Source organism: Sycon ciliatum, chromosome 6 (assembly GCF_964019385.1).
Source record: "Sycon ciliatum chromosome 6, ocSycCili1.1, whole genome shotgun sequence".
Classification (NCBI taxonomy): domain Eukaryota; kingdom Metazoa; phylum Porifera; class Calcarea; order Leucosolenida; family Sycettidae; genus Sycon; species Sycon ciliatum.
This window is the reverse complement of record NC_088648.1, coordinates 31,998,674-32,013,213: the sequence shown is the minus strand read 5'-3', so window position 1 is coordinate 32,013,213 and position 14,540 is coordinate 31,998,674. Positions and strand designations below refer to the sequence as shown.

The 14,540-nt window shown below is 47.7% G+C and overlaps 1 protein-coding gene across 1 annotated transcript in view; it reads left to right on the top strand.

The window, feature by feature from the left end:
- The window catches only part of LOC135820221 (A disintegrin and metalloproteinase with thrombospondin motifs 9-like), a 15,252-nt gene extending 2,623 nt beyond the window's left edge, over positions 1 to 12,629 (top strand). The window contains 4 exon segments of the mRNA XM_065333536.1: positions 664 to 789; positions 3,761 to 6,784; positions 8,489 to 8,608; positions 11,538 to 12,629. Of these exon segments, the coding sequence (XP_065189608.1) occupies positions 664 to 789; positions 3,761 to 6,784; positions 8,489 to 8,608; positions 11,538 to 11,786 (3,519 nt within the window). The 3' untranslated portion in view covers positions 11,787 to 12,629.
- The last annotated feature ends 1,911 nt before the right edge of the window (positions 12,630 to 14,540 follow it).

The following is a 14,540-nucleotide window of genomic DNA, read 5'->3' as shown; positions in this document are numbered from 1 at the left end:
GCTGGAAATTGGGAGATTTTACACTTACACGATGCACTTGACTCATTTTCGCACAGTTTTACCAACACTTACACTTGACTCACTTTTTCTCATTTTTGCCAACACGTGGCCCACTTTCGGTCAGTTTTCCCCAACATGACACATATTGTGGAGCAAAAAGGGAGAAAATATCGAGTGGGTTGGCAAAATGAAAGCGAAATATCGACGAAGAACCAGCAAAATTTTTGTAGCAAATTTCGAAGCTTCACTGGCAAAATCAGGCTTTGTCTAGTGGTGATTGGATCAGAAATGGGCTGAGAGACAGTGTTGGTCACCTGCTCGACCAGTATATGTTGACGAGGGGTGAGAATCAAGTTGGATATTGGCAGCCAGCTTCTTTTCTGTGGTTCCCTTGCCATGCCAACATTGCATATCATCATACATGCCAATCATTCCAATATGGCGGGGACCGTCTCGGTATTGAGAGTGGTGATAGGGCACCCAAAAGTGCATTTGTCGCATTCCGCACAGCTGCATTTGTATACAATCATTTTCAAACCCAGGTATGTCATTGTCCCGATCTCAGGTTAGCAGGTATGTGTGATATAATTTATCATTAGGGTCATTTTACGTCTGACATGTTGGTGACCGGGGTGACATGCCTGCTGCACCTGTTCTGCGCAGATTGCATGCATCCGCAAAGCGACAACTTACAATCGCCTCACCGGCGAGAAGATCAGCGAAGTTGTCGTGGGTGAAGTGGATATTTTCAACTGCTGGGTGGGCGTCAGGGGAGCGCCACCAGATAATGTAAGTTCATTGACCTTATGAGAACTCAATCTGCATACAGCATGCTGTCTCGTCCTTTTGTGGACTCTTCAGCTCAGCACTGAGAAAATGAGGCTGAACCTGACAGGAATGAACAAATAGATGACGTTGTGAGTAGAGAACTAGGACTCTTCCAGGGCCATAGCACCCAGGTCTGGAGTACCTCCTGCCCATATAGTCATTGTGGACCTTTTGATGCCTTTACCTATGTACAATCATTCTCCCTGCTATGCACGAGGAGTCTTGCATCTAGACTATACAAGTTGCTGACAACAAGGCTCTTCAGTGTGACTTCACACAAGGCTCTTCAGGGTGACTTCACACAAGGCTCTTTCAACAGTCAGGAGATATCATTTAGGCAACTTCTGTCAAATAATCACTTGATGGAAAGACAAAGAGATCAAAGAGAAACGACAAGAAAACCAGAATAAGAAGACCAAGACCAGAAATGGAACAAGATGTCCAGAAAAGGATATAGAAATAATCTAGTACCAATTTATCGTACAACGCAGTACGATGCGAGGGAACCCTGTGCAAAAAGCTTCCGCAGAACAGATTTGGATACGTGATGTCAAAAGAAACGAAAGGGTCAAGAGTACAAATCTGACATGGCTTCTAGAAGACACACTACACCACTACGTAATTAGTACACGACTGCACAGTCAGCGTAACTATAGAAAATATGGCGACTGGTCTGCAAGTAACGACCAAAAATGCAGAACTAAATTGAACGAACAGAAATATTCAAAATATAGTTGTGAGAGCGGTCGGGCTCTTCTCTTAACAGTTGTGAAAGTAAGAAGAAGGATGATGAGGCTGAAGGGGTTACACTTGCCAGAGCGTGTTAGCACCCGATGCTGGGTGACAGCAAACCCTGTCAGGTAGTGGTACATTATGTCAATACTTCTGCATTGGAACTACAATCGCCACGGAAAATACACCTCAGATAAGAGACTCTTGCAACAATTCGAGAGTCTCAATGCATGCGTCGTGTACACAACAGACAAACTAGACAATCGTTGTAATTGTATCAATTATTATGATCCACTCACAACATCCACATACAAATAACTCGAAACAGAGAATGTATCGGTCAGCGACGAAAGTTTCAATAACAATCAGGAGTAACTGTACAGTGTCTGGTTCCCCAGTTTGGAGTCATATTGATCATGTCAAGTATAAGGTGTTTGTTTACGTTTGTGTTTGTGTGTGTGTGTGTGTGTGTGCGGGTGCGTATGGGTGTGTGTGCGTATGTGTGTGTGTGTGTGTGTGTGTGTGTGTGTGTGTGTGTGTGTGTCGCAGGCGCGTGCACCGGGTCAAAAAATGGTGGTTTCCAAAACATTTCGACCGCCATTTTGCAATAATGTACCTGCAAATTCAGCAGTATTACATACACTAAATTTTGATTACACACTGAAAGAAAGCTTTAAAAGGTATGACTGCCAGTCCACCGAGCCATCAAAGCAAATGTGGTACAAAGGCATTTTCCTGACACAGGATAAATGAATAGGCAAGCCCGCAATATACAAGTAGTTCGAAGTAGTGAAGGAAGATTCAGACACTCTTGCTAGCAAGTGAGTCAAAGAAGCAGGTCAATCCATGTCACTGTCTGAGTCTGCAGTGGCACTATAGCCCTGGGAAGACACGCGCAACCGGAAATAATTCATTGAGACAATTCACTAAGATCCATGACATTTTTGTAGTATTCATCGTAGAGCGCTCCATTCTTTTGTAGCTGACCGCTAAAAACCTGTGCCTGACGTCAAACATGTCTCATGCATGCATGTCTGGACTGTCGTGCAATAGAGGAAATACTTATGACAAATAATATGATTGCCACCCAAGTGCGGAAGTGAAAATTTGCAATGGGACGTAAAATACCTGTCGAGTGCCGTAACTCCACTATTCGACCTTGGATCGACTTCAGATTTGTTGGAGCCGACAGCTGAGAACTTTCTAATGCGAAGAGACCTTTCGATTACTCAGGGAAAGCCGAGTTACGAAATATTTGAGTGTTTGCAGAATGCACTTCATAGCAAATGCAAAAGGGTGGTTTCCGGGCTCCAAGAAAACCATGCGGTGCACGCGCCTGGTGTGTGTGTGTAGGGTGTGCATAGGTAACTGTCTTGGCTGTTTTATGCCGATGTACTCCGTGTGGTGTAGACCAGGTGTGCATTGGTGGTCGATTCTCATGGCTTCACCAGTTGTGTGGATTAGACAGTTATCTGGCGCGAGTCTTGATCTGTCTCATTCAGATCTTGTTCGCTATCGTTGCTATTGTTGTAGTTGTAGTTCTATATTACTTCTCCATCACTGCATCAGCTCAACCGCCACCACTGGACTGCCTTTTTACACTCTTTTCATTGACGAATAAACAAGAACACGGAAAACGACTACATCTTGACAAGACGACAGACCAAAGACTAGCTCACGCAGTTTCACGCATGCGCACAACACCACCGACCAATGACGCGTGTCCACAGCGACCAAGACGAAACAAACACGTGACACCAAAACTACCACAATGCGCGTGTCCACAGCGACCAAGACGAAACAAACACGTGACACCAAATCTACCACACTATAAGAGAAAATCTGTGGGTACACATCCAGTGCATTAATTTTGCAGATTGGCGTGCTTCTCTTGCGACGGGCGTATACATGGTACATGGTGGTGGTGGTGGTGGTGGTGGTGGTGGTGGTGGTGGTGGTGGTGGTGGTGGTGGTGGTGGTGGTGGTGGTGGTGGTGGTGGTGGTGTGTGTGTGTGTGTGTGTGTGTGTGTGTGTGTGTATGTATGCGTGTGTGTGTATGTGCATGTGTTTTTGTGTATGTGTATGTATGTGTGTATGTGTGCATAAGTGTGTGAGTCTGTTTCTGTCTGTGTGTACATGTATGCGCGCATGCATGTCTGTGTGTGCTTGCTATCTCTGCCGTTATCGTTTCTGGCAACAGGAAAGAAGATGTGGTGACCGGCTGTGCGATCCATTCTGGGGTGATGAACCCTGGAGGGAATGCTCCCAAACCTGCGGTGGAGGACAGCAAACACGACCTGTCCAGTGCTGGTTATATAATGTTATCATCGACCAGGACATTGACGCAAAGCCATACAATGCCAGTATTGACGACGAAGATTGTCTGCGGATCAGATCGGCCGGCCCAAAGCCGCCCGGTTCGCGCCCATGCCAACCCGCCGTGGACTGTGTTTCGGAGTGGACCACATCAGAGTGGACCGCTTGCACCAAGACATGCGGCTCCGGGAATCGACAGCGCAACGTGAAATGTCATCAGTTGATGTCCAGCGGTTTGCATCGCGACGTGGACGATAGTCAGTGTGTCTGAGCAGCCAGACCGTCCTCCCAGGAGGTGTGCAGCGCGGAGGACTGCCCTGGACGATGGGAGAGCAACGCGTTCGGTTCCTGCAGCCGCAGCTGCGGCAACGGAACGCGGACCCGAGTGGTTCTCTGCAAACAGATCAAGGCTGGCGGGCAGGACGAGACAGTGACGGAGAGTGAATGTCGCCCTCTGCCCCAGCCTAAAGGCCGACGTCGGTGCAATGCCCACAATTGTCCAGCCGTGTGGGCCACGTTTACCTGGGGAACTTGCAGTGCCACGTGTGCCGGTGGAAGTCAGATACGTACTGTTACCTGCGAGCGTATTTTTGCAAATTCTTCAAAACTTGTGGAAGAGCCGTCACAGTGCCCGGCGCAATTGCGGCCACCTGCCACGCAGGCATGCAACGAGCAGGACTGTACCGCAGAGTGGGTAGTGCAGAGTGACTGGGAGGCATGCAGTCACACTTGCGGCGGAGTCGGCAGGCAGTCGCGTCGCGTGGAGTGTCGACGGCGCACCACGGGCGGCTTTGGCCTGGTGGACGACTCGCTGTGCCTGGCTCAGCGCATGCCCGTCCGGCGTCGTGAGTGCCAGCGCCTGGACTGCCCCGCGTACTGGCAAAGCGGTGAGTTTGGCGGCTGCAGTGTAACCTGTGCCGGTGGTACACAACGCCGGACGGTGCAGCGCCGGGCAATGCGGTCCACTGGTAATGACGAAGTGGTGGATGAGTTGCGCTGTCCGGGCGCGAGGCCCACCGAGATCCGGGAATGCGGCGTGTTCCACTGCCAACCCTACTGGCAGGAACTTCCCTGGCAGGGCTGCAGCCGAGAGTGTGGGAGAGGCGAGGAGCAGAGAGAGGTGGTGTGTCTCCAGCATCTGCTTGTGGACGATGGTGAGACACGTGTAAACACGAGTGAGTGTGTTGATAAAGCCGACGGTGCAAGACCGGTCACTCAGAGGTACTGCGCCGAGACCGACTGTGACCCTATCTGGGAGACATCGCAATACGAGGATTGCGCTATTAGCTGTGGAGGCAGTACTCATCATGGTGATGTGATCTGTATACAACTGCAGTCAACCGGTCGCTGGGAGACAGTTCTCGACGGCAAATGCCTGTTATCCGAGCGGCCGCTGGAGCAGAAGGGCTGTGCTCTGGTGGACTGCCCGGCTAAGTGGCGAGTGACGGAGTTCAGCGACTGCCCGGTCACTTGCGGAGGCGACCAGCGCACGCGGCAAGTCTTCTGCGAAGTGCTGCGAGCCAGCAGGAAAATCGAGCAAGTGGCCTACGCAGAATGTCCACAGACAAGCGTCCCCATGCCGACACTGAACTGTGGTGCAGTGCCTTGTCCAGCCGTGTGGGTGACAGACGGATGGTCACGACCCCTACCACAACCTCCGAGACTACTGCCAGAGACAACTGAATTGCCGCCACCGGATGGAAGTTCGTCAACGTGCTCTGTAACCTGCGGAGGTGGCATCCAGGTACGCAACATACGCTGTGAGCAGGTCCAAGACACCGGGGAGCTGGTGATAGTTGATAATTCCGTGTGCATGTCAGCATTGCGACCCATCAACCAACAGCCGTGTAATGCGATAGACTGTCCAACACACCGGGATGCTGGTCAATACCGTCCTTGCTCCCGTTCGTGTGGCAACGGAACTCAGAGCAGAGAAGTGTTCTGCGAACGGGTGAACGCCGAGGGTCGTCTTGTCAAGGTGGCCAGCACCCTGTGCAATCCTCAAAGCCAGCCTGCTGTTAACCGGCGATGCCAAGTGGAGGACTGTCCCGAAACCTGGATAACGTCAACCTGGTCTGATTGCTCACAGACCTGCGGGAGAGGCAGCCGCGATCGCGGTGTTTTCTGCGAGCAGAATCAGGCGTCGGGTTACACTGTCCTCGTAGACGCCGAGAACTGCCCCGCACCGTCCAGGCCTAGCGAACGGGAGAACTGTAACAGCATTGACTGTGCAGCACGCTGGCGGATTGGCCAGTACGACGAGTGCTCGTTGCCCTGCGGTAATGGGTCACAGTCGCGAAGCATCGTCTGCGAACAGCTGCAAGGTGACGGGGAGATCAGACTTGTCGGCGACTCCCTGTGTCCTCAACCAAAGCCTGCGCTAACACAACGCTGCTCGGAGATCAAGTGCTCTGCCGTGTATTGCGTAGGGCAGTACGGAGAGTGCAGTTTGACATGCAGTGGCGGTACTAAATCACGCACCGTGCACTGCGAGCAGATCCAAGAGTCTGGCAACCTGATCGACGTGCCGCATGGTTTATGCCTTACCTTTGCTGGACCTGCTCCGACCAGGATCGACTCCTGTAACGTCATAGACTGCCCTGCCGTCTGGGAATCGGGCCCGTGGTACGCCTGCTCTCAGACCTGTGGTCGCGGCACGAGAACCCGGGAAGTGATTTGCACGCGATTGCTCTCCAACAAGCAGCTTATCACCGAGCCGAATTCCGATTGTCCAGCGCAGTCGCGACCACCTGCAACACAGGCATGCACCGAGCAGGAGTTGGCAGCTGAGGTGGTAGTACAGAGTGACTGTGTGGCATGCAGACTGACCCATGACTATATGTACACTACTGGAGAATGGTCAGAATGCCAGGCCAGCTGTGGGCCAGACGCCACACAGACAAGAGAGGTGAGTACAGCTGCGTGCACCGTATTCTCCGCAGCAACGATATAAGCCTATACACCTTGAGCACTCAAAATATACACCTTGAGCACTCAAAATTCACCCCGAAAAAGGCGAGGGAGTGCGGCTTACACTACAGTTCGGTTTACACTCGGGAAATGAGGTGCCTGCATTTAGGACCATGAAAACTGTTTTTCGAGACCACCTGTCCCTAACGACCACCTGTCTCTAAAGACCACCTGTCTCTAAAGACCACCTGTCTCTAAAGATCACTTGTCTCTAAAGATCACTAGTATCTAATGATCACCTGTCTGTAAAGGTGACCTGTCTCTAACGACCACCTGCCTCTAGAGACCACCCGTCTCTAAAGACCACCTGTCTCTAACGATTACCTGTCTCTAAAGCCCACCTGTCCCTAAAGACCACCTGTCCCTAAAGAGCACCTGTCCCTAAAGACCAATTGTCTCTAAAGACCACCTGTCTCTAGAGACCACCTCTCTCTAAAGATCAACTGTATCTAAAGACCACCTGTCTCGAGGTACCATGTGTCTCCGAGATCACCTGTCTTTAGAAACAAACTGTCACGAGAGTCTACCTGTATTTTGCAGTCAGGTTATACCACAGATGTAGTAAATGCTGTTGTTTTGTCTGATGGCATTATTCTCCCAGGTTTACGTTTGAGAATACCTGTCTTTAGAGGCTGCCCGTATGAATTTAACCCTTTAGGGCCCACAATTATTTCAAGAAATGCACTGCATACGCGAGCCCAGGTACTTATCTGGTCGTAACTTTGGTGTCCTTTGGCCGATTTTGGTGATCTTGGGCTTTCTGGAAAGCTCTTGGCCAGAGGAACACAGCGATAGCCAGCAATACATCACTCGATCCACAGAACCAGCGCCGCAGCGCGATACGGCGCTCCAAAGCCAGCATTGCGAGCGCCCAACTCAAATTCTCTGCCATTTCAACAAATTGCATCGCAGATCGCTCAAATTTTTTTCCTGGAGAGCTGAGAAACATGCCTTTGCGATGACGTAAACTATCTGTAGCTGCGTGGGCCGCGAGTCAGGGAAAACCCCTAAAAACGAGTTCAAAATGCACGCGCTCGAGTTGTCTCTGCTGAGCGAATTTAGTTCGAGTCTCGTATCTCCGCTCTCCGAACTCGGATCGCGTTCGGGTTTTTTTGAGCCGATAGCTGAGACAATTCTAATGTCGATAGCCTTTTCGATTGTCCAATTTGGTCAAGGGATAGCCGAGTTACGCCAGGTTGCGCTTTGAAAAGTATGCACTGTACACTGGTACGGATATATCCGTACTATGGGCCTCAAAGGGTTAACAGACAGGTAACCCAGGTAACCACATACATATACACCACCGTAAAAGAATGATCGTCACAGTGGCAAGTCGGTAGGTTTGCTTGTGGATGCTAAGTATTTGGGTGGCAAACCAATTTTAGAATCCCATAAAGACATGGTGAGTGTGTTTTGTGCATGTGTGACCTGTATATGTGTGTGATATGTGTGGTATGTGTGTGCGTGTGATTGTCTGTGTGTGCGTGCATGCGTGTGTGTGTGTGTACGCGTGCGCGCGTGTGTGTGTGTATGTGTGTGTATGTGTCTGTGTCTGTGTTTGTGTGTGTGTGTGTGTGTGTGTGCGCGTGTCTGTGTGTGTCTGTCTGTGTGTATGGTAAACGATAATGATTGTATCCCTCAGGTAAACTGCCTGCGGATGCAGGTTCTGCTGAGGCCTGATGGTAGCAAAGTTCCCCATCTGCAGGTGACGGTGAAGCTTGGCCAGTGCTTGTTGAGGCTCCCGATGCTACCTCCTCTGATGGTAAGCGAATACAGTCATGTACCGTAATGTCGCGTATAAAAGCAGGTGTATAAGCCGGGGTTCAAGCCATGCTTTTATCCAAGTGATGCTTCTATTCAAAACATGCTTCCACGTCAACATCATCAGCGCACACTGTGTTGTGCACACTGTCACGCGTGTACTGTGCAAGTACAGTCGACCTACCCTTATAACGATATTTGCGTCACACCAAGAAATATTGAACAATGTTATAAGGGTAATATTGTTATAGGGGTAACTGGTTCATTTCATACACATACGTCATAATGCATGAATTCTGTTCATTTTTTACGCTCTTCATAGCATAAAAAACTGACGTACATGCATATTATGTGCACAGCAAGGTGCCCACTGGTGCCCCCATTGCATCTCGTCGTGTCCTAGCGACTCATGAAGTGAAGCTTGCCTTATCTAGATAGTGGGCTCTACATGTTGCCTGCTAGATATTGTTATAAAATGGAAAATGTCGATTGGCCAGCCCATTTTATATCGTTATAGGGGTAATATCGTTATAGCAATATTGTTATAGAAGTAAGGCATTGTAGACACAAGTCAATGGAGTGATTTGGTTTGGCAGAAAAATATCGTTATAAGGGTAATATTGTTATAGAGGTTATCGGAATAAGGGTACCTCGACTGTACTTGCAAGTGTCTTTGCAGAGAGCGGCTTCTATTCAAATCATGCTTCTGTGTCACGGCGCTCTACGAACAATAGGCTTCTATCCGAGTCATGGTTTTATACAGGTCATGGTTTTATACAGGCCATGGTCTTATACGTGACATTACGGTATGCAAAATACAGTTTTGCTTGGTGAAATCCGACCCAAAGTGAATATTTAACCCCCCCCCCCCCTCAACTTGCACTGCCCTTGACGCCCCGAAAGTAGCACGAATGCAGCTTGCGTACACATGTGCAAACGAGAGAGCTTGGAAGCTCAGGGCCCTATGCTGTGCTTTTTAGCCTACCTACATGTAGCTCATCATGCATGTTATTAGAACTGATGTGAAATGTTTCTAGCTACGTAGCGTTTGCGCAGAACATCATTCAGGATTTTGTTGTCACCGCATCGATTATTTACATATTTTAAACGGAGATACTCTAGGAGTCAGGTTGAAATCCTGAATGATATTCTGCGCAAACGCTACGTACCGTATTTTCCGGTGTATAAGCCGCACCGGGGTATAAGCCGCACCCCCCTTTTTGAGGCAAAATATTGACTAAAAGCCGCACCCACAAACCAAGATTTTTCACACTCATTGACAAATGGCCTTTCTACAAATTTATTATAGTTATGGAGCTAAATACCATGTTAGATCAGATTATGAAGTGTTAGTGCACCACAGGTTGCTGCAGAGATGTTGGTGTATTGCTGTGTTGACTACAGATCACTCCATGTCATCTGCACTATCTTCAGTCTCGCTGCCACTGATGCACTAAAACTAGTAAAAGTGCCGGGATAGCAACACAGGTGCGAACTCACCGCGAAGCTGAGTCGAATTACATGTCACATGACGTCAGCATGCATACTGGTGTATGCTAAGCATTCATTCGCGCAAGCATATTCGGTGTATAAGCCGCAGGGGCGATTTTGGTCCGATTTTTGCAAAAAAAGTGCGGCTTATACCTCGGAAAATACGGTACCTAGAAACATTTCACATAATATTATCTTCTTGAAACGCTGTAAGGAAAATGGAGTGTGCCCTACTTCCATCCAGAAGCGGGTGCACAAAGCCCGTGCATATCACTCCTTAGCAATAGAAAGAGTATTCCTCAAAGACGCAGCATGGTTACTCTTCAGTCACGGCTTTCCACTGATGATTGTGACAAGAAAATCGATTTTGGTAAACCTTCATGACTTTGTTGTAGTGTGGCGATGACAGCAGAATTTGTTCTCTTTATAGCTATTATAAAATACGAAGTTTTTAGGAAATTAGAGGCCACATGCCACGTACTGCTCTTTTCTCTCCGAAACTCGACACTTGCAAGCCAGATATGAAAGAAAGAAAAAATCATCAGTGACACCACCGGGACAAAAGAGCCGTACGTGGCATGTGGCCTCTAATTTCCTAAAAACTTTGAAATTCTCCGTGAAGTCCAAATTTGAAATAACATACGAAATTCCTTGAATTCTTTCAAATTAAAGTAGTTGTACCAGGGGTAGGGTGCAACATTTTGGAATGGAATGTTTGAAAGAAGGAAAGAGACACAGGAAGTTTACTTCTTAAATATTTCAAACTTTGTTCATTTGCATGTTAGGCAACACCAAGTTATTTCCATGTTTCACATCACCGCGCGTACCTTTTCGAATCGTTGACAAGAAGAAGAAAAAAGAATGGAGATGAGTCAACTGATGGCTGTTCTGGGGAACATTCTCTAGCCAGTATGGCAGATCAGAGGTTATGAACTTCTCGATAATCTGGCATTCCAGGCAATGGTACGTAGAAGATGGGAGCGATGAAAATCTCTATTTCCCCAAGCCTTACTGTAGGGCCTGCTCACCAAGCGAACGGAGATTCTAGGTGTCAATGACTTCGACGTTTTCCACGATCATGATGGAGCGGAATTCCACTCGACTCATGTCAAAGTGCAGAAGAAGCCATCCATGTAATCTGTTATCGTATAGCTCCAGCCCAGTCTGCCAGCTCTCCTGTGGCAACTTGTTGTCTTGGATATGAGTGACAGTCTAATGGTGATATAATGTGTGCAACATGGCTCAGTACACATAGAATTGAGATGTTTTTTCCACTTTTTTTAGTTTTTTTGCCGCCCGCCCGCATGGATTTTCCAGAATATGTCCGACTCGAAACATAGAATTAACTTGGCATGGCCTTAGATTTGAAAATAATTGAACTTTGCTTACGCTTGTACTGTTTTTACTGTATCTCCTATTCACATTTTGTGCCAATACAGAAACGACGCTGCGGTGAGGCTGAGTGCCCTCAGGCTGCCTGGGAAGCTAGCGATGAATGGACGGAGTGTCAGCCATCGTGCGGGGCGGGCGAGCGGACAAGACAGGTCACCTGCATGGCTCCTACTGGAGATGGCAGTGCAAGCGAGCCAGTCGCCGACAGCCGTTGCAATGCTGCGGGCACCAAGCCCAAAGCAGTCCTTCCATGCTCCGGCATTCCCTGCACACCTGTCTGGGCGCAGATGCCCTAGACCAAGTGTGATCCACTGAGTTGGCCGTCGACACGGCAACGCGACGTCCTGTGCTTGCGTCGCACTTCCTTGACAATGTACGAGCGGCTAGCCGACGAAGAGTGTGCCATTGCCAAGCCCAAACCGCGCACCTCCAGAGGTTGTCCGCGACCCCGTACTTCAGGCAAATAGCGCATTTCACTGCACACTTTTTAAGTTGGCAATGCTCAGATTAGGCTTCTCTGGCCTGACTGTAGTTTTGCCTTTAAACTATTTCTCCGTCTCTCTCCCCCTCTTTCTCTTTAGACATAACACTTTAGCACAAGGAAACAGTCATTATTTTCACCACTCTTCTCGCATGTCTCATCTCTCGTTTCACAAAATTCTCTTTTTATTTTTCGAAAACCTACAAAAATTATTGTCTTATTCCCTATTCGTCACCTGACGTATTCTCACCAAGATGTTATAGTGTTCTCAGTACGTTGTTCTCAGTATGTTTTTCTCAGTTTATATGTTGTTCTCAGTGTGTTGTTCTCAGTATGTTTTCCTCAGCAAGTTGTTCTCAGTATGTAAAATTGTTGTTCTCAGTATGTTGTTCTCAGTATGCTGTTCTCAGTATGTTGTTCTCAGTATGCTGTTCTCAGTATGTTGTTCTCAGTATGTTGCAATCTTTTTGTCTCTCTACATATAGCTATGCACTGTATTATTGTGTGTGTCAAGCCTCTTGCATGGGTAAACATGCCATCATAATCAATTAGGCCTCGACCAAATATGCTAAAAAAGAGCATATTATGCTCGTCGCATATCAGGGAAAACTTCCATAATGTGCCAAAGGCTTAGCAAGATATGCAAAAAGATATGCCAAAATATGCTCGACATAAGCAGAAAGTGTAGATCATTTCAGTGAAATTACAACCTTATGTCACTTCTCTGCGGTTGACGTCACAGTATAAGAATTAGCAGAGAAGTAGTGTTCTCTGTCCACCCGGGAACGGGTACGAGGGAGCACGGTGTGGGATAAAAGGAGGTGACGAGTGCAGGGTCGGCCTCTTTTGTCTTTGTGCGGAGAGTTGAGTGAGAGTGCCCACCCACCCACCCCAGTAATCATCATGTAATTTCATACATCATCGCTTTGATTATTCTAGTGATTTGATTATTCTAGAGTGTGCGGATGCATAATGGTCGGGCGTGGTTTTCTGGTTGTACGTAGCTGGAGTTTTTGTTAGACTAGGCAATGGTTCTGTATAGTCATGACCACGGAATTGTGTGCAAAGACAATAAGTTGGGGCGCTGTGCTGTGGTGGCCCCCACTGGCAGTGTTCACGTGTTCAATAGTGGTGTACACGTATGAGTGAGTGTGCGGATGTGTGCGCAACGAGTGAGTGCAGGGTGGACAGAGAAGGAATATTCATTGGCTTCACGGCTATCATGCTTATGGTGCAGATCAAAACACATGCGAAATAGTATGGCTGGGGTGTGTCCCTAGCAACCGTAGCGATAGTGTTCATCCATGGGGAAATGTAGCAAACGCCTCAACTATTCCTAATTCATCCATAAAAGGCATTTCTGAACGCATTTTGTCCATAATATGAATGTTTTGTGAAAAGAAGAAGGGCAAAATGTTACGAATTATGACTAACTGTCCACCAACGTAACCAGATCTTATACAGTAATAACCTTAGTCGTAACTCGTAACATAACATTTTGTCCTTCTTCTTTTCACAATATTTAATTGGCTCACCATCCGAGTTACATTATGAATGTTTTGCCCTCATTTTCTTCAGAATAGAATTATATGCTGGCTGCATTCCAATATTCCCTTTGTCGCTCAATATGCCATAATATGAACTGTCTCACAAAATATGCGGAAATATGCGCAAGCATATTTAGTCGAGGCCTATAATCAATGAATATATAATGCAACTAAATCCGAAGTTAAAATTGAATGCAACTAAAACCCCAAACAACGAAAAGAACTCAAAGCAACTGTATCTTTGCTTTTTTTATTATGTATTCACCCTGTTAATGTGCCAGGCCCGGTAATCTGTCTGTGTGAATATACTTCGATTCACAGTAAAAAGACCTTGGTTGGAGCAGAGGAGGGAAATTGTTTATTTACATGTCTAAATTTCCTCAGATTACACTGACTTGAACATCTACTCTAGCCGTCTAGGTCTAATAGATCCACTAATCGTTCTTCAGGTATTTCGACAGACTCGGGATAAGGGCCGATTCCCACTACGGTACCACGCGTGAGTGCCGTGCCGTGAGTACCCAGGGTGATTTGCTGACGTGAGGGGCAGTTTTGGCGCGAGTTCATTCCGTGGGTCATGCCGTACCGGGGTGGGGGGGGGGGGTGGAAATGGCATGCCGTGGTATTCCGTGAGGTCGAATACAGTGTGTAGTAGGTATTCTACTACTTCCTGATAGGAAGTTTTTTCTTTCTTTTGTATTTGTGGTACGAAGTGTTTTCTTGGCTTTTGGGTTTTCGTTTTTTCGATTGGTTGATTTTTGAGCTTTCTCCAATCATCTCCCCCGCTATTTTCCCTCCAGACCAAAGTCAGAAATTGGTAAAAATGGTGATCTGGCCTGCCGACGGAATGCACGGAACGACAGTGCGCAGGTGTAAATCACGCTCAGCTTCAAGCTCGTACCGTGGGCATGGGGTACACGTGACCTACCCAAATCGTCGGCACGGCAGTCACGGTACCGTAGTGGGAATCGGCCCTTACTATTATAGCAATAAAAACTGCTTTATGGCAGTTTTCTAAAAAA